Source organism: Hylobates moloch, unplaced genomic scaffold (assembly GCF_009828535.3).
Source record: "Hylobates moloch isolate HMO894 unplaced genomic scaffold, HMol_V3 SCAFFOLD_1, whole genome shotgun sequence".
Lineage (NCBI taxonomy): Eukaryota > Metazoa > Chordata > Mammalia > Primates > Hylobatidae > Hylobates > Hylobates moloch.
In genome coordinates this window covers 91,459,609-91,485,780 of record NW_026652276.1, presented here as the reverse complement: position 1 = coordinate 91,485,780, position 26,172 = coordinate 91,459,609, and the positions used below count along the sequence as shown (strand labels likewise).

At 41.2% G+C, this 26,172-nt stretch overlaps 1 protein-coding gene across 2 annotated transcripts; it reads right to left on the bottom strand.

Moving 5' to 3' along the window:
- Positions 1–2,485: 2,485 nt before the first annotated feature.
- RBM43 (RNA binding motif protein 43) lies at positions 2,486–19,062 on the bottom strand. Of its 2 annotated transcripts, XM_058442127.1 has the most exons (5): positions 18,922–19,001; positions 12,533–12,743; positions 9,770–9,858; positions 8,493–8,678; positions 2,486–2,885 (listed from the first exon to the last, which is right to left on the bottom strand). In XM_058442127.1, exons 1-5 carry the CDS (start codon positions 18,922–18,924, stop codon positions 2,865–2,867), a joined length of 510 nt encoding a protein of 169 aa, XP_058298110.1. In that variant the 5' UTR covers positions 18,925–19,001; the 3' UTR covers positions 2,486–2,864. The 2 variants fall into 2 exon arrangements, with proteins under 2 accessions (XP_058298110.1, XP_032611625.1); XM_032755734.2 differs by lacking the exon at positions 2,486–2,885 and having other exon boundaries at positions 4,669–8,678; positions 18,922–19,062.
- Between the last annotated feature and the right edge of the window lie 7,110 nt (positions 19,063–26,172).

Here is a 26,172-nt window from a genome sequence, read left to right as displayed (position 1 = left end):
CATTAAATAGACCTCGAAAAAGACAGTTGTTTACAATAAGAGAGCTGAAACAGGAAGGCCACACCTGGGAACATGCAGGTGGCTCAAATTTTTTGCCATTTTGTGCACATGGAGTGGGGGTTACTGATAAATGTTTGCAAGTCAGCAGACGTATAAATGTGGAATCCGTGAATAATGAGGGCCAACTTTGTAAGAGGAGAGGGCTCTGTCCCTAAAGATGCGCGTTCCCGGGAGCTGGCCTACCTCGCTGTGTAATGAACACTGCAGAGTCTAACTGGGCAGACTCTTCTTTTTTCACCTGTAGAAAGTACAGCCATCAGCGATGGCCACAGGACCTGGTCAGCATGATGACAAGGACTGCACTAAAATGACAGACCACTGGAGACAACTTGTTAAACAGGATGGGTTCCCATGGCAAACTGGGCAAGTTTAACAGGTTTCTTTCCTTTAGGCCTGACACTCTCTGCTGAGTAAGTATCCCTGGGAGTTAGAGAAAGAATCAAAAAAAAAAAAAAAAAGAAAAAAGCCATCTTGAAACTGAAAAGAGAAAAAAAGGATTAGAGTCATTCATTTAAATATTTAAAAAGACTGACCTTATCTTGTGCCCCAATGTGGTTTGAAATAAAATTTACAGGAGGCCATTGGTTTGGACTGAGCTCTTGCACTAGACCCAACAGACCAAACCAAAATGGAGTCAGTCATGCTAAAGTTCCACGCTACTAACCTGAAACTCAGTTGTTTATCTGAACTGAGAAATCGGAAGAGAGAGAAAACAGCCAAATCCCCAAACAGGCCAGTTTTAGCCAGCAGGATAAAGAAGTGCCCTCTGCTTTCACCCTTACAAGAAAAGTAACTGAATCAACCAGTCCTTTTGTTGTCTCTTTCTGCTCTCTTCAGCCCTGTTATGTCTATAAAACCAACCTTCTCTGCATAGCTCATCAAAACACTATTCTGTCTTATAGAATGCAGTGTTGCCCAATTTTAGAATTGCAAATAAAAACCAATTAAGATCTTCAAATAAATTTGTTGTAATTTTGACTTTTGACAGTGATGAAACAGAATGGATCAGTTAAAAGGGTTGAAGCAATTTTCTGACCACATGGCATGGTTACAATATACAGCCAACTGCAGAAGTCCAACTCTGACCCTGCTTTAAAAAATAAATCAGAGAGGAAATTTGAAAACCAAAAGAATCTATTCTGATCCACACTCCTAGAGGCACTATATAGAGCTATCTCCGTGGTTCCTTTAAGATGCTCCAGACTAGCCGGCGGTTCCTTAACATAATGAAGCCAGAGCTCTGTCCTCTGAAAAGCTGGGGTTGCCTATTGTCTTCCACCAGGACACAAACCACTCCCTCTGCCCTAGGGCGTGAAAAACATCAGGACAGAATTCTGATATTCCCTCTCAAAACTATGTTGTGAAACAATGAACCCTGCTTTAGTTTTACCTCTGTATCTGTAAGATAAGAGATCTGTAATATCAAGCATGGTCTTCCTTCCTGTTTTTTCTACTACAGAAAAAGGCCTGAAGCAAAAGAAAATCCTTCCCTTATTAGTCTGAACTGCATCACTTTCTCTCCCTTGACTGGCAGGAATTAGAGGAACAGCTGGCTACCCTTAGTTACAAGGAGCCCAGCCCCAGGCTGAGAACTTCACCTGATTGTCACAAAATCTTATGAGGTCACGGTGTTACAGGAAAGGGGTCCAGATCCAGACCCCAAGAGAGGGTTCTTGGATCTTATGCAAGAAAGAATTCAGGGCCAGTCCATAGAGTAAAGCAAAAACAAGTTTATTAAGAAAGTAAAGGAATAAAAGAATGGCTACTTCGTGGACAGTCTGGGCTGCTGGTTGCCATTTTTATGGTTATTTCTTGATGATATGCTAAACAAGGGGTGGATTATTCATGCCTCCCTTTTAGACCATATAGGATAACTTTATGATATTGCCATGGCATTTGCAAACTGTCATGGCGCTGGTGGGAGTGTAGCAGTGAGAGGATCACCAGAGGTCACTCTCATCACTGTCTTGGTTTTGGTGGGTTTTAGCCAGTTTCTTTACTGCAACCTGTTTTATCAGCAAGGACTTTATGACATGTATCTTGTGCCAATCTCCTGTCTCATCCTGTGACTTAGAATGCCTTACCCGTCTGCGAATGCAGCCCAGTAGCTGTCAGCCTCATTTTACCCAGCTCCTATTCAAGATGGAGTTGTTCTGGTTCACACGCTTCTAACAGTAGCTATTATCCCCATTTTATAGATGTGCAATGGAAGTCACAAGTCAGTAAGCAGTATTGCCAAAATTCAGCCTCAGATCTATCAAGCTACAAAACCCATGCCCTCAACCACTCTGCTCTGACTGCCATATAGGCAGTATCCTTCTAACACACAGGACTGCCTGTAAGTAAATGATGCTTACTAGCTTTGAGGGTATTGACGAAGAGTCAAACTCTGTGAAATATTTGAAAAGATTTATTCTGAGCCTAATATGAGTGACCATGGCCCGTGACACAGCCCTCAGGAGGTCCTGAGAACATGTGCCCAAGGTGGTCGGGGTACTGTTTAGTTTTACATATTTTAGGAGGGCATGAGACATGAATTAAATACATTGAAGAAATACATTGGTTTGGTTCAGAAAGGCGGGACAACTCAAAAGTGGTGGCTTCCAGGCAATAGGTAAATTGAAACATTTTCTGGTTGACGGTTGAGTTTATCTGAAGACCTGGGATCAATAGATAGGAAATGTTCCGGTTAAGATAAAGGATTGTGCAGAACAAGTTTTATTGTGCAGAGGAAGCTCTCAGCAGACTTCAGAGAGAGCAGGTTGTAAAATGTTTCTTATTGGACTTAAAATGGTGCCTGGCTCTTAGTTGATTATCTCCTGGATCTGGAAAGAAAGAAGGAAAACAAAGAGGGAAGGGGATTCTCTATAGAATGTGGATTTTTCCCACAAGAGACTTTGCAGGGCAATTTCAAGGTATGGCAAGGAAATATATTTTGGGGTAAAACATTTTTATTTTCTTCCTTGTCATGCCAGATTGGAAAGCAAGTCACGATATACAGAGTTAAATAAAACCCATCTGATGAGAGTTTATGGTTTGTAGGGCATGACTCCCCAGACCCCTTAGGCATTTGGGCAAGATAAAAAATCAGACCTTAGTCTTCAGGAGGAGGGAAAGTTATTCACATCTAAAAATAGACATTTAAAAAACCCAAAAAGTGTCAGTGAATACATAATGAAATACTACATTTTTATGGGTATGAATAAGCTATACCTTTCAGAAAATACATGCTATAAATGGGTAAAAAAGACAATATGAGGTTAAATATTAATATTTAATAAAATGATTAAATATTAAATATTGCAGTGAAATTTCAGAGTGGGGCAATTAACACCAGACCTCCAGTCTAAGCCTCTCAGATACCAGGAATCACTTCAGACACATGAATTTGGTAGTGGTGTACAGGGTGAATTAAGGCCCACTTAGAAGACTCTTGCAAATAATCCAAGAAGGAGCTCATTACGTAACCCAGGATCCCCAGGTTTTTGGGGGTATGTGCTATGAAAAAGTATCCACCTGTAACTGTTGCACCTTGAGTTCTTGTTTCGAAAAGTTCCAGGAAGATGGGAGGCCAAGGTGGGTGGATCACTTGAGGTCAGGAGTTCGAGACCTGCCTGGCCAACATGGTGAAACCCCCCTCTCTACTAAAAGTACAACAATTAGCCTGGCGTGGTGATGCATGCCTGTAATCCCAGCTACCAGGGAGACTGAGATAGGAGAATTGCTTGAACCTGGGAGGCAGAGGTTGCAGTGAGCCAAGATCGCGCCACTGCACTCCAGCCTGGGTGACAGAGCGAGACTCCGTCTCAAAAAAAAAAAAAAATGTATTAGCCAGGTGTGGTGGCAGGTGCCTGTAATCCCAGCTATTTGGGAGACTGAGGCAGGAGAATTGCTTGAACCCAAGAGGCGGAGGTTGCAGTGAGCTGGGACCGCACCATTGCACTCTAGCCTGGGCAATAAGAGCAAAACTCTGTCTCAAAAAATAAAAATAAAATTTTTAACAACCAATTATTTTATCTTAGGATAAAAATTTATCATATAATTTTTTAATACATCAATTTTCCTAAATTTATATTTTGATTAATAGACCTAAATACTTTTAGTCCTTTTATAAAACCTAAGAAGCCAAGAACAAATGTCTATGTATCTAGCAATTTGTTTTTTTTTTTCAATTCGGATATGATCCAGACATTTAATGAGTATCATTTAACATAATTTTGAGATTTTAAAATTAGATGAAAAGCTCATTTATAAATGTTTATTTCATTTATAAGATTTATTTGTCAATTATTATTCCTAGATTTATGAAAATTCAGATAGAACTAGTCATTTTTTTTGTTTGTTTTTTGAGACAGAGTCTCGCTCTGTCCCATTTTATAGACTGTTACCATCAAGTGTTTATCTTGATATTAAGGTTTAAGTAAGAACCTTAAAGTTAAAAACAGCCACCCTGTTGATAACTCAGAAAAGTTACAGCTATTTTTATTAAAACAACAATATTAATCATATTTATTTAAAAACTATATAAACAAAGATCATTTTGTTTTAGGCTTTATGACTTTAAAACATCTAGCAGAGGCAAATATAAAACTGACCAGTAAACCCAGATAAAAATGTATGCTGACAATTTTGAAGACATTTCTAATTTTATTTTATCCACAATTTTAAAACCAATTAATTTATCAAAGATTTACTTAAGTCACATCAGCTAAAAAAAATTGGGGGTTAATTACCATACATTTTATGTGAGTGCTCATTTATTTAAACCAATCAGAATAAAATTTCTTAAGGGATTTCTGGCTGACTACACCAGATTTTATGTAGATACAACATATAACATAATATATGTACATACACATAAACATATTTAAACACATATACATAAAGATATTAGAACTTTTATTTTAGAATTTTAGTCGTGATATAGTAAAACATATAAATTCACCAGTTTATAAAAATGATTAGATGCAAATTATTTTTCTGACAAAATGGGCTAAAGATAAGCTTTAAGCTTTTTTAACAGGCAATCTTATAAAGGTTTTCAATCAAATTTGGGATAAAGCAGTTTGAGTCACTCACCAGTGCACTAAATTGGACAAAAAATAGTTAACTGTGAAAGTGTGCTGAATTATGTGAGTAGGATCAAAAGACAAGAGTGATTTTTAACAAGGTTTATACAGTATTTTCTTGGACTCAATTCTTTGCCGTTGAAGATAAGAATGCTGCCATTCTTTTTTGTATAGGGAGGAAGGTTTTACATGGGAATTTAATCTTTGCTTTAAAAAAAAAAACACAATAGGAAGGTCAAAATGACTTTGTTTTATATCTGCTGGTTTTCAAGTGTTTTTATTTAAGTAGTATGTTAGAATAGCTGTTTAGAGAAGGATAAAGAGGGGATACTGTAAGAAGGGGAGGGGAAAGGTCTGGGAAAGAAAAAGTTTCAGCCACCTTTGAGACAGTATTTTTTAACAAAGCAGTATTTGTATCCTGAATGTATTTTGTTTTTGTTTTTATTTTTTTTAGCCTCAAGATATCAATGAAATATACATATCTTATTTGGAGTGTATGATTTTATAGCCTCCATCTTTTAGTTCAGTTTTAAGAAAAACAGACTAAATGATCCCTGTAATGTTTGAATATGTTACTAGCTGGAGTTCCAGAAAATATTCTGGCATGCCTTTGAACTTTGAGAGCTCATTTCGTGGGTGCTCTGATTTAATGTCAACTATGCAAAAGCCAAGTAAATGCAAGCACTGAATACACAAAGGCCAAATAAATACAAGCCCAGACAGAAAATAAAATACATGCTTACCAGTAAGAATGATAAGCCTTCTCCAAAGAAAGGGAAAAATTCCCTCATCCAAGCCTCAAGGTCCAAACCTCGCAGCTGAGGTCAACGGGGGGGGAAATAATTCTACCCAACAGATCTACCAAACAAGAGGGGGAAAGACCTCTCCCTAATCATATCCCAAATAAAACAGAACTCAAACTATATCTGAGAGTTCTGTCCAAGAGATACTCACTGGAGGGAGAAAAGGATAACCTGTGAAAGTGGTGGGGGTGTGGGGGGTTCAAAGAGCCCCAACATGGGTACCTCATGCCATAACTCCAAAGGCCAGTGATTCTCCGTGAGGTGAGTCGGCTTTGTATCCCACTTCTGACACCATGTATATCAAAGTCAAAATGAAAATGTAGACACAAAACTCTAAATTTAATGTTTTATTTGAGAAGAAAGAATTTCAATTCTAGGTAATCTTTAGTATGTCCAACAAACAAAGAGAAGGTTGAGGGTTTTATTTAAAACTAAGAATGTTACTTGTGGTCTTTTTTTTTTTTTTTTGAGACGGAGTCTCACTCTGTCACCCAGGCTGGAGTGCAGTAGTGCGATCTTGGCTCACTGCAAGCTCCACCTCCCGGGTTCACGCCATTCTCCTGCCTCAGCCTCCCGAGTAGGTGGGACTACAGGTGCCCACCACCATGCCTGGCTAATTTTTGTACTTTTAGTACAGACAGGGTTTTACCATGTTAGCCAGGATGGTCTCAATCTCCTGACCTTGTGATCCACCCACTCGGCCTCCCAAAGTGCTGGGATTACAGGCATGAGCCACCATGCCCGGCCAACTTGTGGTCTTAAGAGAAAGTTCATTGGTATTAGTAAAGCTCTGGGGAGCTGGCAAGCTCCAACTGGTGGGCAATGGCCATAGGCAAAATTAGTCCTAGAGTTACAGCAAGTTATCTCAGCAGCTATAGACAAAACTGGTCTCAAGTTACAGCAAGCAGTTTCAGTAGCCAGGCTCACAGAGAATTACATTCTTGGAGCAATATTATGTGTCCCAAGCACGTTTTCCTCCTAGCTTCTTGACTCTGTTTTAGTTGGGTGTGACAAGAATGACTCAATTAATATTATCAACTTGCACAATTATAACAGAATCACCATTTTATGTAAGCACTTAGGCTAAAAAAGTAGTAGTAAAAACATCCTATGTGGCCAGCAGCCTTGAAACAGTAGAATTTAGTCAAATAATGATTACCTGCATAAGATATGCTTTCCATCTAAGTAGTTTCCCCAGTGATTTTTGCCAGTATTCTAATTCTACATGGAGTAAACACAAACTGTAAATGTTAAGAAATTACCCATGGCATAATAATCACCTTTCAATCTTCTCATATGTTAAGGCTACTTCTTAATAATTATTATTCTCTAATAATTTGGAGTTACAAAGAAAGTAAGATTCCTTCAAAGTTTGGTGAGTTTGCTGGGCGCGGTGGCTCACGCCTGTAATCCCAGCACTTTGGGAGGCCAAGGCGGGCAGATCACGAGGTCAGGAGATGGAGACCATCCTAGCTAACACGGTGAAACCCCGTCTCTACTAAAAAAATACAAAAAGATTAGCCGGGCATGGTGGTGGGCACCTGTAGTCCCGGCTACTCTGGAAGCTGAGGCAGGAGAATGGCGTGAACCCAGGAGGTGGACGTTGCAGTGAGCCGAGATCACGCCACTGCACTCCAGCCTGGGCGACAGAACAAGACTCCATCTCAAATTAAAAAAAAAAAAAAAAAGTTTAGTGAGTTTTTTTCAAAGGTTTATTCCTTAGATATTATCTGTGATTATCTGTGTAATCAGATAGACTGGGCTAAGCCACAGCCTCCTTCCTTGTCAACTGGATAACTTCAGAAAAGTGTTTTAACTTCTCCAAATCCTAGTTTCTTCTGCTGTAACATGAGGATAGTCAACACTGACAAAGAAGGATGAGCATAAGGATTAATGAGATAGGATGTGTAAAGCTAGCCTCATTCATGATAATGGTTACTGCTCAGCAAGAGAAAGCAGCCCTTATGGCTATATTGCTGAGATTTTATTAACTAACCTTTTGCCCTATTAATTTCATGACCCCTTTTTTAAACAGGTAAGTGTCAGAAGAAGATCCTATAATGTCAATGTGTGTCCTATAAAAGTTAATCAGGACTTCAAGGTATCTCGAACTTAATTGTTCACATGCCCTTTTGATCATTCTTTTCTCTCTATTTTCCTTTCCTTCCAAAATAAATGTCTCTTTTCTAAGCTTTAAGTAAAGAGCACGTGACCATTCCTCAATGAGCTCTTTTACATGTTTTACATTGTTTGGCTGAGAACCAACTTGAATGTTTTTTAGACAAATTGTAGTGATTTCACCATCCACTTTCTCCTGACTCAGAATGTGGAATTTTTTCAGTGTGCTTTCATAAGATCCACACTTGTGTTTCAGGTAAAGAAAAACATCCGTGTCAAGCACAAGCATTTCTCCACTTCTAGCAGTCTCAGGTACTAAGGTCCTGACTGACGCCATAGAGTTACTACTTCTCTGTAGATTCCTTTGGGGATTTTGTCTATTCCACTTTCTCCCCTCACTGGTAAAATTTCTGTCTTTTTTTAAGAGAGAATATGCTCTTACTAGCAAAGACTCTTTGAGCCTCTTGAAAGCCAGAAATGATCCTTCCACGGAGATTCTTCCATTGGGTTTCAAAGAACTGAAGCTTAAACTCGGGATTTTTTTTTTCAGGTCCTTTACCAGAGTTTCTAGAATAACTTCTTTCCCAAAAACAGAAAGATCAAGGATGGCATTTACAGAGATGAAGATCTGAAATTAAAAAGAGAGAAATGAAAACAGTACTGCCTAGTGGGACAGACTACATAAACACATTCTTTTCTGCCACTTTCTTGTCTCTGCAGAAATTCCACTAAACCAGGCCCCATTTGCCTGCCCCAGACTTCCTGACTTCTTGCACCAGGGCAGCCCATCAAAGTTATCCCATTTTGTTCAATTTGGGATTCACACTCCCTCACCACATACCCCAAAACAGAGGGGCTCAAATAATTTTTAGAGGCAGAATTCTTTTTTGAAACAGTTTTATGCAGAACCCATACATATAAACTGTTCTGGTTCTGCTTGGATAGGGGTCCCCCAAGAGTCATTCCTGCCCCCAGTCTAAGTTCATCAGATGGCTGCATACAACTCTGAGTGTCTTACAGAATCAAGTTAGTAAACAATTACTTTGGATTTTAACTTTTTCCTCTTTTACTTACTTCTTGTCTCTTCAAAACTTCTTTTTAATGTTCATTCTAATTGTTTTTTCCCAAAATAAGCCTTTAGGTTGGTACCTGGCATCATCCATGACAGTATAAGAGCTTACTATCACTTTAAAAGCATTAAGTGAGGCTGGACGTGGTGGCTCACCCCTGTAATCCCAGCACTTTGGGGGGCTGAGGTGGGAGGACTGCTTGAGTCCAGGAGTTTGAGACCAGCCTGGGCAACACAGGAACACCCTGTCTCTACAAAAACTACAAAAATTAGCCAGGCCTGGTGGTGCACACCTATAGTCCCAGCTACTCGGGAGGTTGATGCAGGAGAATCACCTGAGCCCAAGAGGCAGAGGTTAGAGTGAACCAAGATTATGCCACTGCCTAGGTGACAGGGCAAGACCTTGTCTCAAAAAATTCACATTTTGTAAAATAAAACATTAAGTGGCACACATAGAAAGATAAAAACAGATGAGGCAATAACCAAAATTTCAAGGGCCAGGGTTGGCCTTTAACACTGACTCAGGGAGTATGCATTTTCTTTCCTAGAAGTCATGGAGTGAGAGGACTTTGTGTCTCCTGCCATAAGAAAAACTTCAAAGAAGAAATGGGATACAGGACTATCAGTACACCTTCAGCATCACACCTTACCTTGTCACTAAAATGAGAGACTGTGAGTTCAGCATGTCTAGCCTTCCTTGCTAGCCAGTGTTTCTTTTGTCTGATGACATTCTCTGCAACTAAGTGGAAACACTGGCATCAGAAGTGTTTATGGCATGATACACTAATAATGTTTTAATAAAAATAGGCACATTCAATTATATTATACAAGAATGTCTAAGATTTTTTTCTACATTTTTCCTCTAAATTCAACATTCAAATCACTTTTTTGTTGCACTTTAACTCATTAAAGTTCATTTTATGTGTAAATATGATCCAAATCACGTTATAAAACACAAAAGGCATTATATGCATGAATAAAAAACAAAAATGTAAAGGTATATCACCATCTCTGTTAATTCTAGTCACAAGAAGACTTTACATTCTTGATCCAAGATATCATACTGTTCTGGTTTTCCTCCCAATTCACTGGCTGACCTGCTGAGTCTCCTTCCTAATCCTCCTGTCTTCCCATTCTCTAGACGTTGGCAAGACCTGGACCTCATACCTCATGCTTCTTTGCTAACCTATACCCCATCCCCTGGGTGATCTCAACCATCTCCACGGCTTTAGACACCATCTCTACATGAATCGCTTTCAAAATTCTATCTTCAGCCTCGATCTTTCTCCCTTCTGCCTGTAGAACTCTCTACCTCATTATCCTAATAGGCGTCTCATTGACCCAAACTGAACTCTTGATAACTATCTCCCTCCCAAATGTATTCTATCCCCAGTGCTCTCCACCACAGAAAATGATATTTAATCCATCAACATTTTCCCGAATACCCACCAGTTCTTATCACCTGCCCTGGTACTGCCCTATCAAAGCCAATGATGAGTAGTAATTCCTGTTCTTCAAACAGCTGCTAGGTTGCTCATTTAAGAAAAGGCAGTCCAATCTTGTCAATCCCCTGCTTGAAACCTTCCCTCTCACCCAGAATAAAATCCCAGACACTTTGCCATGATCCAGCAGTTACTGAGCATAAACTGGCCCCCACTCCCCATCTAACCACATCTCCTATCACTCTCCCCCAGCTCATTCCACTCCAGCCACACAGGCCTCCTTGCTGTTCTTCCACACACCCAGTATGCTCCCCACTCGCAAAATTACCAGTCCCTCCCTTGGCCTAGAATGTTCTCCCCGCTTATCTGCATGAATCATTCCCTTACTTGGCCTCTGCTCAAATGTCATCTAAACAGAGCATTTCCCTTCCTATTCATCTAAAATAGCACTTTCCGTCATATTCTATCCCTTTATTCTTCTTTATGTCTTGTCGTAGCACTTATTATTTATGAATATATAATCATAAATATAAATATTTAAATAAATATCTGTTTTATATAAATAAATAAAGCACCCAACATATTATAGATTCATTTGTTTAAAATCTGTCCAGATGTACATTTCAAGAAAAAAAAAGGCTTTGCCTATTTCACTCATTGCTATATCCTCAAGACCTAGCATGCTGCCTGGTAAATAATAGGTACTCAGAAAATATTTATGAATGAATGACCGAGGCCAATCTCTCTCTCTCTGTGTCTCTCCGAGTTGACAATTCAACATATAAAATATTAACTTTCAAAAACACTGCCATCTCCTTAGAGAAATAATGAGCCCCTGAGCCCCTCCTGCCATCCCTTACCTGAACAACCCCATTGAGAAGGAATGACTTAATTAATGGTGACAGCTAAAGGTACTGAAAATCTATAGTGCCTTGGATCTTTCTCTGGACTCTGTCATCCCTCAAGCAAAGCAAGGTATCTTCCTCTGCTCCAACCCCCATGTGGTATGTTCACCTCCAAGAGCCTGGCATGGAGACTTGTTTTTCTCTGGCAATGTATTTTCTGCCAGCCACTAAGCTGTAAAGAAGGTTGCCCATTCCATGAGGCTGAAGGGGTGTGTGTACTCTGCCAACCCAACTTCCTCACCATCTAAGTCAGGGATTGGGTGCAGGGAGCAGAATGGCTCAACCTGATCTCAGATCCAAGCCACACTTCTCAATTCAACTTTGCCAGTAATAAGGCAGATACTATATTAGAATATCCATTTATTCTAAAATATATAGTTGAGGCCACCTGAAAATTCCCAAAGTAGTCATCTTGTTTATGAGATTATTTATCATCTTTGTGGGTTTTTTCTCCATTTTGTCGGTATTTTACAGGTTTTCTACAATAAAATGTAACACTTTCACCCCAAGATATAGACAGAATCAAAATACAGAAGAAAGTTTTCAAGAATTTTCCAGTCACTAGCAACTTTATCATGAGCCATTTTCATATCTTTTCTTCCTAAAGCAATATCGTGCCATTTGTATATTCACAATAAAATATATTTTTTTAAGTTACTTTAGCCAGGCGTGGTGGCTCATGCCTGTAATCCCGGTATTTTGGGAGGCTGAGCCAGGCAGATCACTTGAGGTCAAGGAGTTCAAGACCAACCTGGCCAACATGGTGAAACTCCGTCTCTACTAAAAATACAAAAATTAGCTGGGTGTGATGGCAGGCACCTCCTGTAATCCCAGCTATTCAGGAGGCTGAGGCAGAAGAATCACTTGAACCTGGGAAGCGGAGGTTGCAGTGAGCTGAGATCACGCCACTGCACTCTAACCTGGGTGACAGAGTGAAACTCTCTCAAAAAAACAAAAAAAGCTACTTTAAAATTTACCAATTCCATGGATCATTTTAATAAAATGTAATTTTTAAATTTCACTGAAGAAGTATTTCTAAAATTACAAAAATTTGACTTGGAAATACCTTTTTTTTCTTTGAATATTACATATGCAACTCCCTTGGTTCTTGTCGGATATATCACATCTTCAACATCTCCACCCTCATTCTTAATGTCTTGGAAGTGGCTCTTCACTAATATGGCCAATAATTGATCACTGAAAAGGTCAACTGGAAGACCAGCAACTACAACTGTTCTTTCAGGAGCTTTGGATTCCTTGACATTCAAAACTGATGCCTGTAAGAGAAACAGTAGGTTATTCTTTAAAAATACAAGACTCTACATAATAAAGATGACATCACACTTCAGTGGAGAGAATATCTTATTCTATAAAAGTGCTGGTGCAGCTGATTAGACACTTTTTAAAAGGGGTGTAGGAGAGTAAATCCTTGCCTCACACCATATACCAACATAAACTCTATATGAATTTAAGAGTTAAATGTAAAAATTAAACCTTTTTTTTTTTTTTTTGGAAATGGAGTCTCACTTTGTCACCCAGGCTGGAGTGCAGTGGTGTGATCTCAACTCACTACAACCTCTGCCTCCCAGGTTCAAGCAATTCTCCTGTCTCAGCCTCTCAAGTAGCTGGGATTACAGGTGCTCGCCACCACACCCAGCTAATTTTTGTATTTTTAGTAGACACAAGGTTTTACCATGTTGTCCAGGCTGGTCTCGAACTCCTGACCTCAAGTGATCTGCTGCCTCAGCCGCTCTAAGTGCTGGGATTACAGGCATGAGCCACCATGCCCAGCCACCCTTTTTTTCATAAGTGGAAAATATTGGTTAATATTTGTCTGATTTAGGAAGGCCTAAAAATAATGGAAGTTACCATCCTTTTTTTAATAAGTGGAAAATATTGGTTAATATTTGTCTGATTTAGGAAGGCCTAAAAATAATGGAAGAAGTTACAAAGGAAAAGATCAAAAATATAAATTTAAAAATTTATTAATTAAAAATAAGTCAAACTAACCACAAAATATGGTATTTGGAGGTGGCTATATGTTTTCTTTACATTGTAGAGTCTAAAGTATGTAAGACAGTAAGAAACACATCCCCTACTTTTATTGTCAGAATCAGGAAAGTTACCATAAAAAAATAAAACCCTAGGCCATGGATAGTGGCTCACGCCTGTAATCCCAGCACTTTGGGAGGCTGAAGCAGGCAGATCACCTGAGGTCAGGAGTTCGAGACCAGCCTGGCCAACATGGTGAAACCCTGTCTCTACTAAAAATACAAAAAGTAGCTGGGCGAGGTGGCGGGCACCTGAATCCCAGCTACTCGGGAAGCTGAGACAGGAGAATCACTTGAACCCGGGAGGCGGAGGTTGCAGTGAGCCCAGATCACACCACTGCACTCCAGCCTGGGAAACAAGAGACTCTGTTTCTAAATAAACAAACCAACCCCTGGCAATAACATGGGGACTGCAGTGGAGTAAAGCCTGCCTTCCAGCACATATCGGACATGAAAGTCAGCCACAGCAAGTACACACTATTGCAGACCCTGCCACCATGCTGGGCACAGAGTATCAACTGCAAGTAGATCTTTTGTTGGGCTCATTCTCTTTGAACTTATATTATCCAGTTAAGGCTTCTATTTAAATGCTTTAATTTATCCCTCAGCCTCATTTAGGGAAGTGGATTTATAAGCTTCTCCCAATTTTTATACAGTTAGTCCACCCGAGCTCAAACATAAGCTGTCCTAAGTTACCTGGGGTTGGACAGCACAGCTCATGGGCTAGAGTGATGGTTAGCAGACCTGAAAGGAATTTGGGGCCCTCAGTCCAGAGGCCCCTCTATTCAATAGAACTCCACTGAAACTATTTCTGACCTACCAGATCAGGAAGACAGTGTAAGCGCACACGTGCGTGCACACACACACACACAGACACACATACACACACACACACACACACAGTGTCCTGTCCATCCCAAGAGCCCCGTAAAATGAAAGTAAAACAATTTTAAAAAGAAGGCCAGGCATGGTGGCTCACACCTGTAATCCTAGCACTTTGGGAGGCCGAGGCGGGCAGATCACCTGAGGTTGGGAGTTTGAGACCAGCCTGACCAACATGGAGAAACCCTGTCTGTACTAAAAATACAAAAAATTAGCCTGGCGTGGTGGTGTGTGCCTGTAATCCCAGCTACTCGGGAGGTTGAGGCAGGAGAATTGCTTGAACCCAGGAGGCGGAGGTTGGGGTGAGCTGAGATCATGCCATTGCACTCCAGCCCGGGAAACAAGAGCGAAGCTCCTTCACAAAAAAAAAAAAAAAAAGATAATTTTAAAAAGAATAAACCCAGTTAAAGGGAGCAATCAGCACAGGAGAGTTCAACAAATGAAGACTGAAAACACATGGAAGTGGCTGGGCGCGGTGGCTCACGCCTGTAATCCCAGCACTTTGGGAGGCCAAGGCAGGTGGATCACCTGAGGTCAGGAGTTCTAGATCAGCCTGGCCAACATGGTGAAACACCGTCTCTACTAAAAATACAAAAATTAGCTGGGTGTGGTGGCAAGTGCCTGTAATCCCAGCTACTCAGGAGGCTGAGGCAAGAGAATAGCTTAAACCCGGGAGACAGATGTTGCAGTGAGCCCAAATCGTGCCATTGCACTCCAGCCTGGATGACAAGAGCAAAACTCCATCTAAAAAAAAAAAAAAAAGAAAGAAAAGACAATACATGGAAGTATATGGAACAATAAGACAGAGGGAAGGAGCTAACTCAGAATATGCAAAAGGGGGTTATAGTGAACAGGTGACGACTTTCAGAGCAGAACCTCAGAAATAAACAAAGGGACCAAACCAAGGGTTTGTTGACAGGGTATTGGTAAAACAACTGCTCCAGCTGTCTCCTCACCTTCCCTACCCCCAGTGCACACAAGCTTGGACATGCACATAACACGCTGCAATGAAGGCAGCTGGGCCAAACCACAAGGAAAAAAACTTGAGGATTATTTTACTTTAAAAAAAAAAAAAAAAAAAAGGCCTGAAAAGCCTGACTGGGTGTGGTGGCTCACACCTGTAATCCCAGCACTTTGGGAGGCCAAGGTGGGTGGATCACTTGTGGCCAGGAGTTCCAGACCAGCCTGGCCAACATGGTGAAACCCAGTCTCGATCAAAAACAAAAAACATTAGCCGGGTGTGGTGGTGCACACCTGTAGTCCCAGCTAGCTACTCCAGAGGCGGAGATAGGAGGATCGCTTGAGCCCAGGAGGTCGAGGCTGCAGTGAACCAAAATGGCACCACTGCACTCCAGCCTGGGCGACAGAGCAAGGCTCTGTCTCAAAAAAAAAAAAAAAAAGCCTGAATGAACACTTCAGAGAGAACCTGCTAGCATGTGTATCTCAGAGCAAGTTCTCTGCCATTTCTGGGATTTGAAGGAGCCCCAGCCTAAAAATCATAAGAAAACTAAAGTACTTGAATGATTTTAAGTAAATTATGGAATGCAAGCCGGGCACGGTGGCTCACACCTGTAAACCCTGCACTTTGGGGGGCTGAGGTGGGCGGATCACCTGAGGTCAGGAGTTCGAGACCAGCCTGGCCAACATGGTGAAACCCCATCTCTACTAAAACTACAAAAATTAGCTGGGCGTGGTGGCACATGCCTGTAGTCCCAGCTACTTGGGAGGCTGAGGCAGGAGAATCGCTTGAACCTGGAAGGCAGAGGTTGTAGTGAGCACCATCACACTCCAGCCTGCCTGGGCAACAGAGGGAGACTTCGTCCCAGAAAAAAAAAGGAAGAAAGAAAGGAAAGAATGATAGAAAATCCATTTGACCCATTTGCTGGGAACATTTTCCTAGAAGTGGAAAAGGAAAAATACACATAACACTGGACCAAAAGGAGAAAAAGTAATCACAACACACTATTGGGACCTGCTATTAACAATATTTACTGTTTACATTATTATCGGTTTTTCACTTTTAGACCAAACCTGCTAAGTTGAAAAAAAGGCCAGGTGCAGTAGCTCACGGCTGTAATCCCAGCACTTTGGGAAGATGAGGTGGGCAGATCACTTGAGGTCAGGAGTTCGAGATCAGCCTGGCCAACATGGTGAAACCCCATCTCTACTAAAAATACAAAAATTAGTGGTGGCAGGCACCTGTAATCCCAGCTACTCCAGAGGCCAAGGAACCAGAATGGCTTGAACACGGGAGGTGGAGGTTGCAGTGGGCCGAGATCGCACCACTGCACTCCAGCCTAGGTGAGGTGACAGAGTGAGACTCTGTTTCAAAAAAATAAAAATAAAAACAAAAACATTGAAAATTTAAATATGGTTACAGAAAGATAGAAATGCTCAACCCTGTCAATGTAAGAATAAAGGTAGGACCATCATATCAGAAAGCAAAAAAGGCATAAAGAAAAGCTTTATTTTTCTAAGTGAAGCACTAGGGAGAAATAGAAGATTCACTCACTGCATTTGTTTTTATTTCTTTTGGGAGATCTTTTTCTTTTCTTGTTTTTTTTTTTGTTTGTTTGTTTGTTTGTTTTGAGACAGAGTCTAGCTCTGTCACCTACGCTGGAGTGCAGTGGCACGATCTTGGCTCACTGCAACCTCCACCTCCCGGGTTCAAGCGATTCTCCTGCCCCAGCCTCCCGAGTAGCTGGGACTACACGCACCAGCCACCATGCCCGGCTAATTTTTGTATTTTTAGTAGAGACGGGGTTTCACCATGTTGGCCAGGCTGGTCTTGAACTCCTGACCTCGTGATCCACCCCCCCCCCCCCCTTGGCCTCTCAAAGCCTTTTTTTTTTTTTTTTTTTAGGCCGAGCCTTGCTCTGTTGCCCAGGCTGGAGTACAATGGCGCGATCTTGGCTCCCTGCAACCTCTGCCTCCTGGGCTCAAGTGATCCTCGCACCTCAGCCTCCCAAGTAGCTGAGACTACAGGTGGGTGCCATCACGCCCAGCTAATTTTTGTATTTTTAGCAGAGACTGCTGACCTCAAGTGATCCGCCCTCCTTCGCCTCCCAAAGTGCTGGGATTACAGGCGTGAGCCACCGCGCCCGGCAGGGAGATCATTTTCTGCACCCCAACAATATCAAAGAAAAACATGCAATCAATTTAAACTCAGGAATCTTAGTTCAGCTCTATGCCCTCATTAGTACTAATACAGTATTTCTTTATTCGAATGTCTACATGTAATTTACCTTTAAAATCAAAGAAACTTCTCCCTGAACCAGTATTTTTAGGAGAAAAAAACATAAAGGTGTAAATTTTGTTTGGTAAGAACGAGTTTCTATGAATCATCTAATGAATTAGTACTTCAATGACTTGCCAGTATTTGTCCTTAACTTCCTTTCATAGGTTGGAGAAAGTATGGCTAACATAGATAATTTTACTGAGGTCAGTTATGAATAATGAGGGTTATTAATCTCTTCTACCCACGATTAAGATAAAGAAATGTCCTACAGAAAGACAGTCCTTTCAAGGACTTTGAAACGAGCAGCTTTTAGCCAAGACATACTAAGGTGATGGCGCTTTTCCTTGCATCAGTATTATAACAGACTTGGCCGTCTTATCAGAAAGCAAAAAGTATATAGAAAAACTTTACTTTTGTAAGTAAAGCATTGGGAAGAAACAGAAGATTCATTCACTGCATTTGTTCATATTGATTTTCTCTAAATCAGTTGTTTATTTTCAATGACGACGCCTTTACCGCCACCAGGTCAACAAAAACGCACTTGCTTTTGCACTTCCGGGACTCTAGCATTTCAGAGCAGGAATTAAAGGCCTTGCCAAGGCTTTTAAGCGATTGATGGAAACAAAACAAAACACAGAAGGCTAAATTTTGAATTTGCTAACTCTTCTTCCTCACCAGCAGTGATGGTAAAAACACAACGCACTGTGTCTCTGGAGGAAAAACTGAGGCCACAAAAGACAAGAATTCGCACCAAGGCAGACATAAGACATAAGGATGTCTTCCTGACTTGCGTCCTTGGCTCGAATCGTTCTTACGAGCCCTTTTCAAAATGCAGCGGTGGCCTCCATTTCTGGCTAATCAGTCCACTTTTGTTCCACCCGAGGCGTGGGAGGACAACAGTTAAGCCCTAACAGCCTGCGAAGCAGCTCCTCGACGAAACGGCGGCGTCCCCGTCGCCTGGGCAGTGGGTGCCGGAGGTGGCAGCCTAGTCCTGAGCCTCTGGAGCGGGCCTATACTGCAGCGCCGTACGTGAATTTCAGGAGCGCGCAGTGCCGCCACCTGGGAAGGGTGCACCGAGGCTGACCTGAGTTTGCCCGCTGGGGTGGACGGCTCTCCGGGGTCTCCGGGGTCCCCGGGGTCCCCGGGGCCCCTCCGCGCGCCGCCCCTTCCCGCGCAGCCCTGCACCCTGGCCCGCCGCGCCCGGTTCCGCGCCCTTCTAGGGGACCATGGCGACGGTACAAGGTACGGACCTGCACGGCAAAACCCAAAGCAAAAGCAACTTGCCATGGTGGAGGAGAGACGCGCCCTTGGCGGCCGCAGGAAGCCCACAACCAGCGGAACGCAGGCGATGGGGAGAGGAGCGAGCAGGCAGGTTTTGGTTTCGTTTTTTTTGTTTCCGCTCCCTTGGAGGCTACGAAGAAAAGGGCGGCCCTTCCACCCGATCCGGCTGTTCTGCAACCTCGTGTCCTCTGGGTGGGAGCTCGGACTCAGGAGTGCTGTTGCCAGCGCCTGCCCAGACGACCTCCGTAGTTTTGCAACTTTTGGAAGCAAGCTGGAGAGAGGCCGAGAGGATTCCTCCACAGGAAATTTGGGGATTCTCTGGGTGATGCAATTTTGTTTTTACCCGTTTTGCTAAGCAGCAGCAACAACAGCAGAGTTGATTTAAAAAAAGAAAAAACGCAAAAACGGAAAACACATAGGAGGTGGTGGCCGCTTCCTGTGTTGATACTGGGGGGGCTACGCTTTTCATAACATCAATCATCTCGCAGTTGCAGAGAGCCCTAGATGTCATGATAGTTTTTAATCGCATGCATTATCATGTAAGGGAGTTAAATATCTTGCATGCATGCTCTCTTCTGTGTTTATATATTCGATGCCATGCAATTGAAGGGCATGTGGGCTTTACTACATGAAACCTTACAACACTTCTGAAAACAATTCAATTTGGTTTATGCGCACTGTAATATTTCTCCAGATAATTGTCCAAAATTTCCCATGGAGAAGGCTTTTGTCCTCATTAGTTGCTGGCCTCAACCTAACCAACCATCTAGGATATTAAATTGCTGCCAGAATTTTACATCCAGCTACCTTTACTTTTTAGAACGTATTCTCTATAATGTTATTGATACCAATTTTCTACTTCACACAGATGGTTTTTTACAACAGCTAGTCAAGTTTTTCTAACATCAGTTTTAAAAAGCCCTGCACTCAGTGAAATCTGGATGTCTTTCCTACGCCCTTATTATCTGTCCAGCCTTCTTCCCCTTCCCCCACCTGTACCTTTTCCTCTGCACAACCTACCCCAGTTCCCCAACCCCCACCTCAACCCCCAACCCCGTGTTGGTCACCTTCCCAGCCCAGACCAGGAGCCCTCTTGGACCTCTGCCGGGTGCTAAGGACACAGGGTGAAAGCGCCAGGTCCCTGCCAACAGAGAGCTCACCACCTTGTCTATGCCTTAGTATAGGACCCCTGAATGGTGCCTATGGGGACACAGGGAATCTCTGGACAAACTTCAAAATCAAATTAGTGAATGCATGAAGAACAAAGGCAGATGGCTAGCACATATGAAGAAACCCAATCCCACTCCTAAGAAATGTAAATTGAAATAATAAGATACCATTTTTCCACAACTGGATCTGCAAAACTAAAAAGTGTTAGCCTGAATGTAAGAAAGCATCAGAGTTGCTGCAAGCATAGATAGATGCAGATACTTCTAAAGATTTTTATCAAAATGTAAAGTGCAAAAAAATGTAAAATGCACATATTCTTAGTCTCAGCAATTCTACTTTTAGAACTGAACTTGAAGTTATAGTGCACAAATGGCACTAAGATATTGTATAGAAATTTTAGTCGTACATTGCTTGAAATACAGGTAGTAATAATTTTTTAAAAACTGGGATCTACCTAGTTTATCATTGGATGGAGCTATTTGTTATATGGCTGATGATATATCAGTAAGGCACAAGGCTATGAAGATTTGAAAACAGAATGAGGTAGGGGGCAGTGGCTCCCGCCTGTATTCCCAGAACTTTGGGAGGCCAAGATGGGTGGATCACTTTGAGCTCAGGAGTTCAAGACCAGCTTGAGCAACATAGTGAAACCCATCTGTACTAAAAATACAGAAATTAGCCAGGCGTGGTGGCACACACCTGTAATCTCAGCTACTCGGGAGGCTGAGGCTAGAAAATCGCTTGAACCCGGGAGGCAGAGTGAGCCAAGATCACACCACTGCACTCCAGCCTGGGCGACAGAACAAGACTCTGTCTCAAGAAGAAGAAAAAAAAAAAACAGCATGAGGTAGATCTGTATGTAATTCCCCAATTTATATTTTATCTCCAGATTTATATATCTAAGTGCCCACTTGAATGTCAAACAAGCATCTGAAATTTAACAAGCAGAACTCCAGAGCAAGACTCTGTCTCAAGAAAAAAAAAAAAAAAAACAGAATGAGGTACATCTGTATGTAATTCCCCAATTTATATTTTATCTCCAGATTTTATATATCTAAGTGCCGACTTGAATGTCAAACAAGCATCTGAAATTTAACAAGGAGAACTCTTCTTCTCCCCTTCTTAATTCCCCCTCAAGAATTGGCAGCACTGTCTACCCATGAGCTCAAGCTCATGACCCAGTTCTTGATTTCTCTTTTCCTCATCCTTCTTAGTATACCCCAACAATGGGCCTTCCAGAGGGACCCAGTATCAGTCCCTCTTTCCAGCTGCATCCCTACCATCCTCATGCAGTCTCCATCCTCTCTAGCTCCTCAGTCCATTCTTGCTACCACACCCAGAAGGATCTTTTTAAAATGTAAATCAGATTTGACTTCTGTTTAAACACGTCATTGTTTTCATTGCTCTCACCTGAGCCACAATGACCTTGATCCTTTTTTTTCTGGCCAGATCTCCTACCGCTGCCCTGACCCTCTGCTGCAATCACAACAAACTATCAGCCTAGGAGTTTTACCTGACCTGTGTACTGTGTCCCTGCCTCAATAGCTCCGCCCTGATCTTCACTTGACTGGCTCTTGCTGTCACTTGGGTCTTAGCTACAATAATGTTGGAAGCCAAAAGATTGAGGGTCGTGATCAACTGAGTATACCGCTGGAGCCTGTATGAGTAAACAGCAAACTGTTCTCATAAATGCAGAATGTTGGCAAACTGACAAACTGAGTATGCCACCCAGAAGGAATGCTGAGGGCAGTCACGCCCCTCGATCTTTCAGCCTCCAACACAATAACTTCTCTTCAGAAAGACTAGCTCTCATCACCCAGTCTATCTTCCTACTTAATCATTCCATCACCCTGTTATACCATCTTAATAGCCCTGGCCTCTTTCTGAAAATATCTTTATATGTTGGCTCATATTGAATGTCTTTCTTGTTTTCCCCAACTCATAATTGAAGTCTCCATTCTCTCCAGAAAATGATGAGAGGTCTAGGATTAGAGTTGGGAATTCAGGTCAACCTATCTGTGCCATCAAACATGACCTACAGTAACCTTTAATCATATATGTGCCAAACTATTCCAACACCCTTGAAGAAAGAGGACTCCAAACGTGGCAAAATTATTTTAGCAGCATATTACTAACTGTAACTGCATCAAAGAAAATCTTTTAACATCTTATAGCCCCAATTATAAGGCCTCTTGCCTCACTGTACTTTTCTGTCTTGAAGCTTTAATAAAATCAAATTGGAGGGCCGGGTGCAGTGGCTCATGCCTGTAATCCCAGCACTTTGGGAGGCTGAGGTGGATGGATCACTAGGTCAGGAGATCGAGACCATCCTGGCTAACAAGGTGAAACCCCATCTCTACTAAAAATACAAAAAATTAGCCGGGTGTGGTGGCATGCCCCTGTAGTCCCAGCTACTCAGGAGGCTGAGGCAGAAGAATCACTTGAACCTGGGAGGTGGAGGTTGCAGTGAGTTGAGACTGTGCCACTGCACTCCAGCCTGCATGACAGAGCGAGACTCCATCTCTAAAGAAAGAAAGAAAGAAAGAAAATCAACATTTTCCTGAACGTTTTTCATTTGTGACACCAAAAAACTAAAGCAAAATCCATTACAGGATGTTTCACCTGTATCTTGGTAATTACTTATTTTCATAAAACCCTGGGATGTGTTATGAAAATTTCCAAAAATAGAATAAAGAAAACGTATTTAGATAAGTAGTATTCAGTGCTGAAATGGAGCAACGAGATAGTGCTCGGTTACACTGTTAATGAAAGTACAAACCAATGCCTACCTTTCTAGTAAGCAATTCTGGCCTCACTTAACAAGGTCCTTAAAAGAGTTTTTCATCCTTCTGCCTTTCAACCTAGTAATTACCACCTTGAAGTAAGGTCAGAACTGCAGAAAATGACTTATGTACCAAGACATATAAGGACTTATGTACATCAGAATATTTATAAGTGTGAAGAAATTAGAAACAACCTTATTCCCAATAATAAGGAAGTAACAAATAGCATAGGGTATATGGGTATATTTACAGCATTAAATGTGATGTGATTGGGGGAGAAAAAGAATGGAAAGGAGAACACGAAAATATTTACCATTATCTCTGGATGTGTACTTTGGGTGATGTTTATTATCTCCATTATACTATGTGTATTTTTCAAGACTGAGCATCTTTTCTTTTTTAATACCAAGCAGGTATCATTAATGCTATTTCCCATACAGTTTTGGCTTTCTGCCTTCCGCCCATATGGTAAGAATGAACATCCAGGCTCCTTTATGGTTGGGTAGGTCCATATGCTTAGTTCTGAGTTGTGAGTGGAAGTGACAAGTATCATTTCTGGGCCAAAAATTTAATTACCAGTTAAAGACCCTTCAAAGCTCTTTTCTTCCTCTGGCATGACATCTAGCAATAGTAAAGATGGTGGCTGCCATGAGTTTGGGTCCCTAAATGTTTACCATGAGCAGAGCTCTTTTTGTTGAACCGTCAATGGCCATGTAGCTTGAGGAAGGAATAAGTGTGTGTTGTTTTAAGTCTCTGAAATATAAAAAGATTTAAAATTTAAAAATTTTAAATTTAAAAAATTTTCACATCAGCATCACATAGCCTATTCTGATTGATACAGAAATTGGTATTCTGAAATGGAGTACTGCTATGGCCGAAAAAAAAAACCACACAATCCAAACACTACTTGAAATACATGGCTTTGGCTTAGAGGCCAAGTGGCAGATAAGAAGAAAATAGTTATCAGAGATTGGAAGGATGGTGACCCACATTATGCAGTATAAAAGTACTTTGTAAAACTGTCATGTGATAGCTTGGAAAGCAGATAATGTACCTAATTAGCTTGTGGTTTTGGGGTTTTTTTTTTTTTAAGTATGGGAGGCAGAAAGTTACTAGCATTTTTCTGTTATCATTGAGTGCATTTAACAAAGTAATATAAGAAAGAAATGACTTTAGAAAAGAACTGGCCAGTTTGAAAGCAGGAATGAAAGGGAATAGAGAAAGTCCAGAAATATGAACTTCCAACTTACGGGGTTGGAAGAAACATTTCTCATTCCCAAATAATAAAAAATAAAACCAAGAAGCCTGTTGAGTAACAAAGATTGATTAGAACTCCGGTTTATGGCGGGGATCAAATCAAGGTGTAAATCTCTAAATAGATTAGGATCCCTCAGAGCAAAAACATCAATTAAGATTGTGGAATACAATAAACCCTTTCAACTGGACAAAATAGCTCAAGGAAATGAAAGCAAAAGTGTGGCCTGATAGACCCAAAGTATCTATAATTAAATGAGGAGAGTGAAAGAAGCATGAGGCTAAGAAAGCAGAGAATAGTAACAACTCTAAAAAGTAAGTCTAGAAAAGAACTGTGGATGTGTAAGCTTACCAGAATAAAATAGACAAGATGCCTATTGAGTTTTTCCATTTTACCAGCTAAATAACCACCACCCCAGACTAAAGAGACCATGACTGTTCAAAACTTTATAACTTTGATCACAAACATTGATCATAGGAAGTGCACTAGGGAAGCTTTTCAGATTCCAAAAGATTTCAAATGCCCATTCTAGATAGGCCAAGAAGAATAATGGAAAAAGAAGAATGTTCAACTGGGAGGCAGAGGTTGCAGTGAGCCGAGATCACACCACTGTACTCCAGCGTGGGCGATAGAGTGAGAATCCATGTCAAAAAAAAAAAAAGAAGAAGAAGAAGAATGTTCAAGAGCCATAAGGACAATGAGCAAGAGAATTCTTAGAGAATGGAATCAGGGCCTACTCCAAATTCCACACCCTGGGAGTAGGAGCACACATCTACTGAATGGGATTTCAGAATTGCTTTGGCCCAGTGACTGCTATGTCCCTCCCATTCTTTCCCTTTCCAAGTGTAAGAGTGTTTTGCACTCATCTTATTCCAGTTCCGCTACTCTATATTGGATGTGTGGGGATCTCTGCATAAAGAGGAGTAACATTCAGACCTGATGTAGAGCACTTTGAATTCATGCACTTTGAGTTTAATATCATGATTGGATAGAATTTCTTGTTTTTCTCCCTTAAGGATGAGATGACTATGAGTGTATTTTGTGTGAGAAGAAGAATGAACTAAATATTGGTGGTAAGACAGGTAGGCTATGCTGGTTATTATTCTGGCTCAGCAATATCTGGTTCTCCTAACTTTTGATGAGACAGAATTTCCTAGTCCCCATATAGATATTTAGAGTTAAAATAGAGATATATAAGCATTTATATATATACATGTATTTAGATTTTAAATAGAGATGGGGTCTCACTGTGTTGCCCAGGCTGGTCTCAAACTCCTAGCCTCAAGTGACCCTCGTATTTTGGCCTCCCAAAGTGCTGGGATTACATGGATGACCCACCATGCCCAGCCCAAGTCCCTTCTATTTGAATAGGGCCATGTGACTATTTCTGACCAATGAGATGTGAGAAGAAATGACAAGAATCATTTCTGGGTCACAGCATTTAATTGCTAATACAAGACTTTCCAGATTTCACGTTTCCTCCCCCTCCTCCACTCTCCATCATTCTTGTCTCAAGAACGGAGTCTCTAAGTGATGAGGATAAACAGAGTCCCCCTGCCAACCTGTGCTGGATAATCAGCACAGGTAAGAATTGTTTAGGCCCATGAGGTTTGGCAGGTTGTTTGTTACCGTGGCATTACCTAGCCTGTCCTGCCTGATAAATCAACAAACAGCAAGAGAAACTTGTAATTCCACATATGTATCTATCTGACTTATCGTATTGGCAATGTCTGGAGTTAGCTCATCTTGGAGATACATGTGAAGGACCCTTTCTTAATATTCAATATATTAAATAGTCAATATGTACTTTTGATAAGTTTTCAAAGACAGCTGTCCTTCTGTAAAATCCTTAAAACTCTAGGAATAAGCAGGAGAGCCAATACTTGTTTTCTGACATCCAGGCAGACTGCTCTTGGGTGATGGTGAAAGGAATCCAAAAGAAAAGTATCATTTTCTAAGCTAGAAATATTTATCAAAAAACACATATGAAAATTTAGAATTGAATTATCAATTTTACTGCCTGAAGAGGACCCCCCAAAATACAAA

What these genes read in the sequence shown, in the direction of transcription:
- RBM43 (XM_032755734.2), bottom strand. An exon ending in AATATTCAAAGAAAAAAAAG is followed by an intron (nt 9,859 to 12,532) that starts GTATTTCCAAGT and finishes GTTTCCACTTAG; the next exon opens with TTGCAGAGAATGTCATCAGA. An exon ending in TCTCTCATTTTAGTGACAAG is followed by an intron (nt 8,679 to 9,769) that starts GTAAGGTGTGAT and finishes TTTTAATTTCAG; the next exon opens with ATCTTCATCTCTGTAAATGC.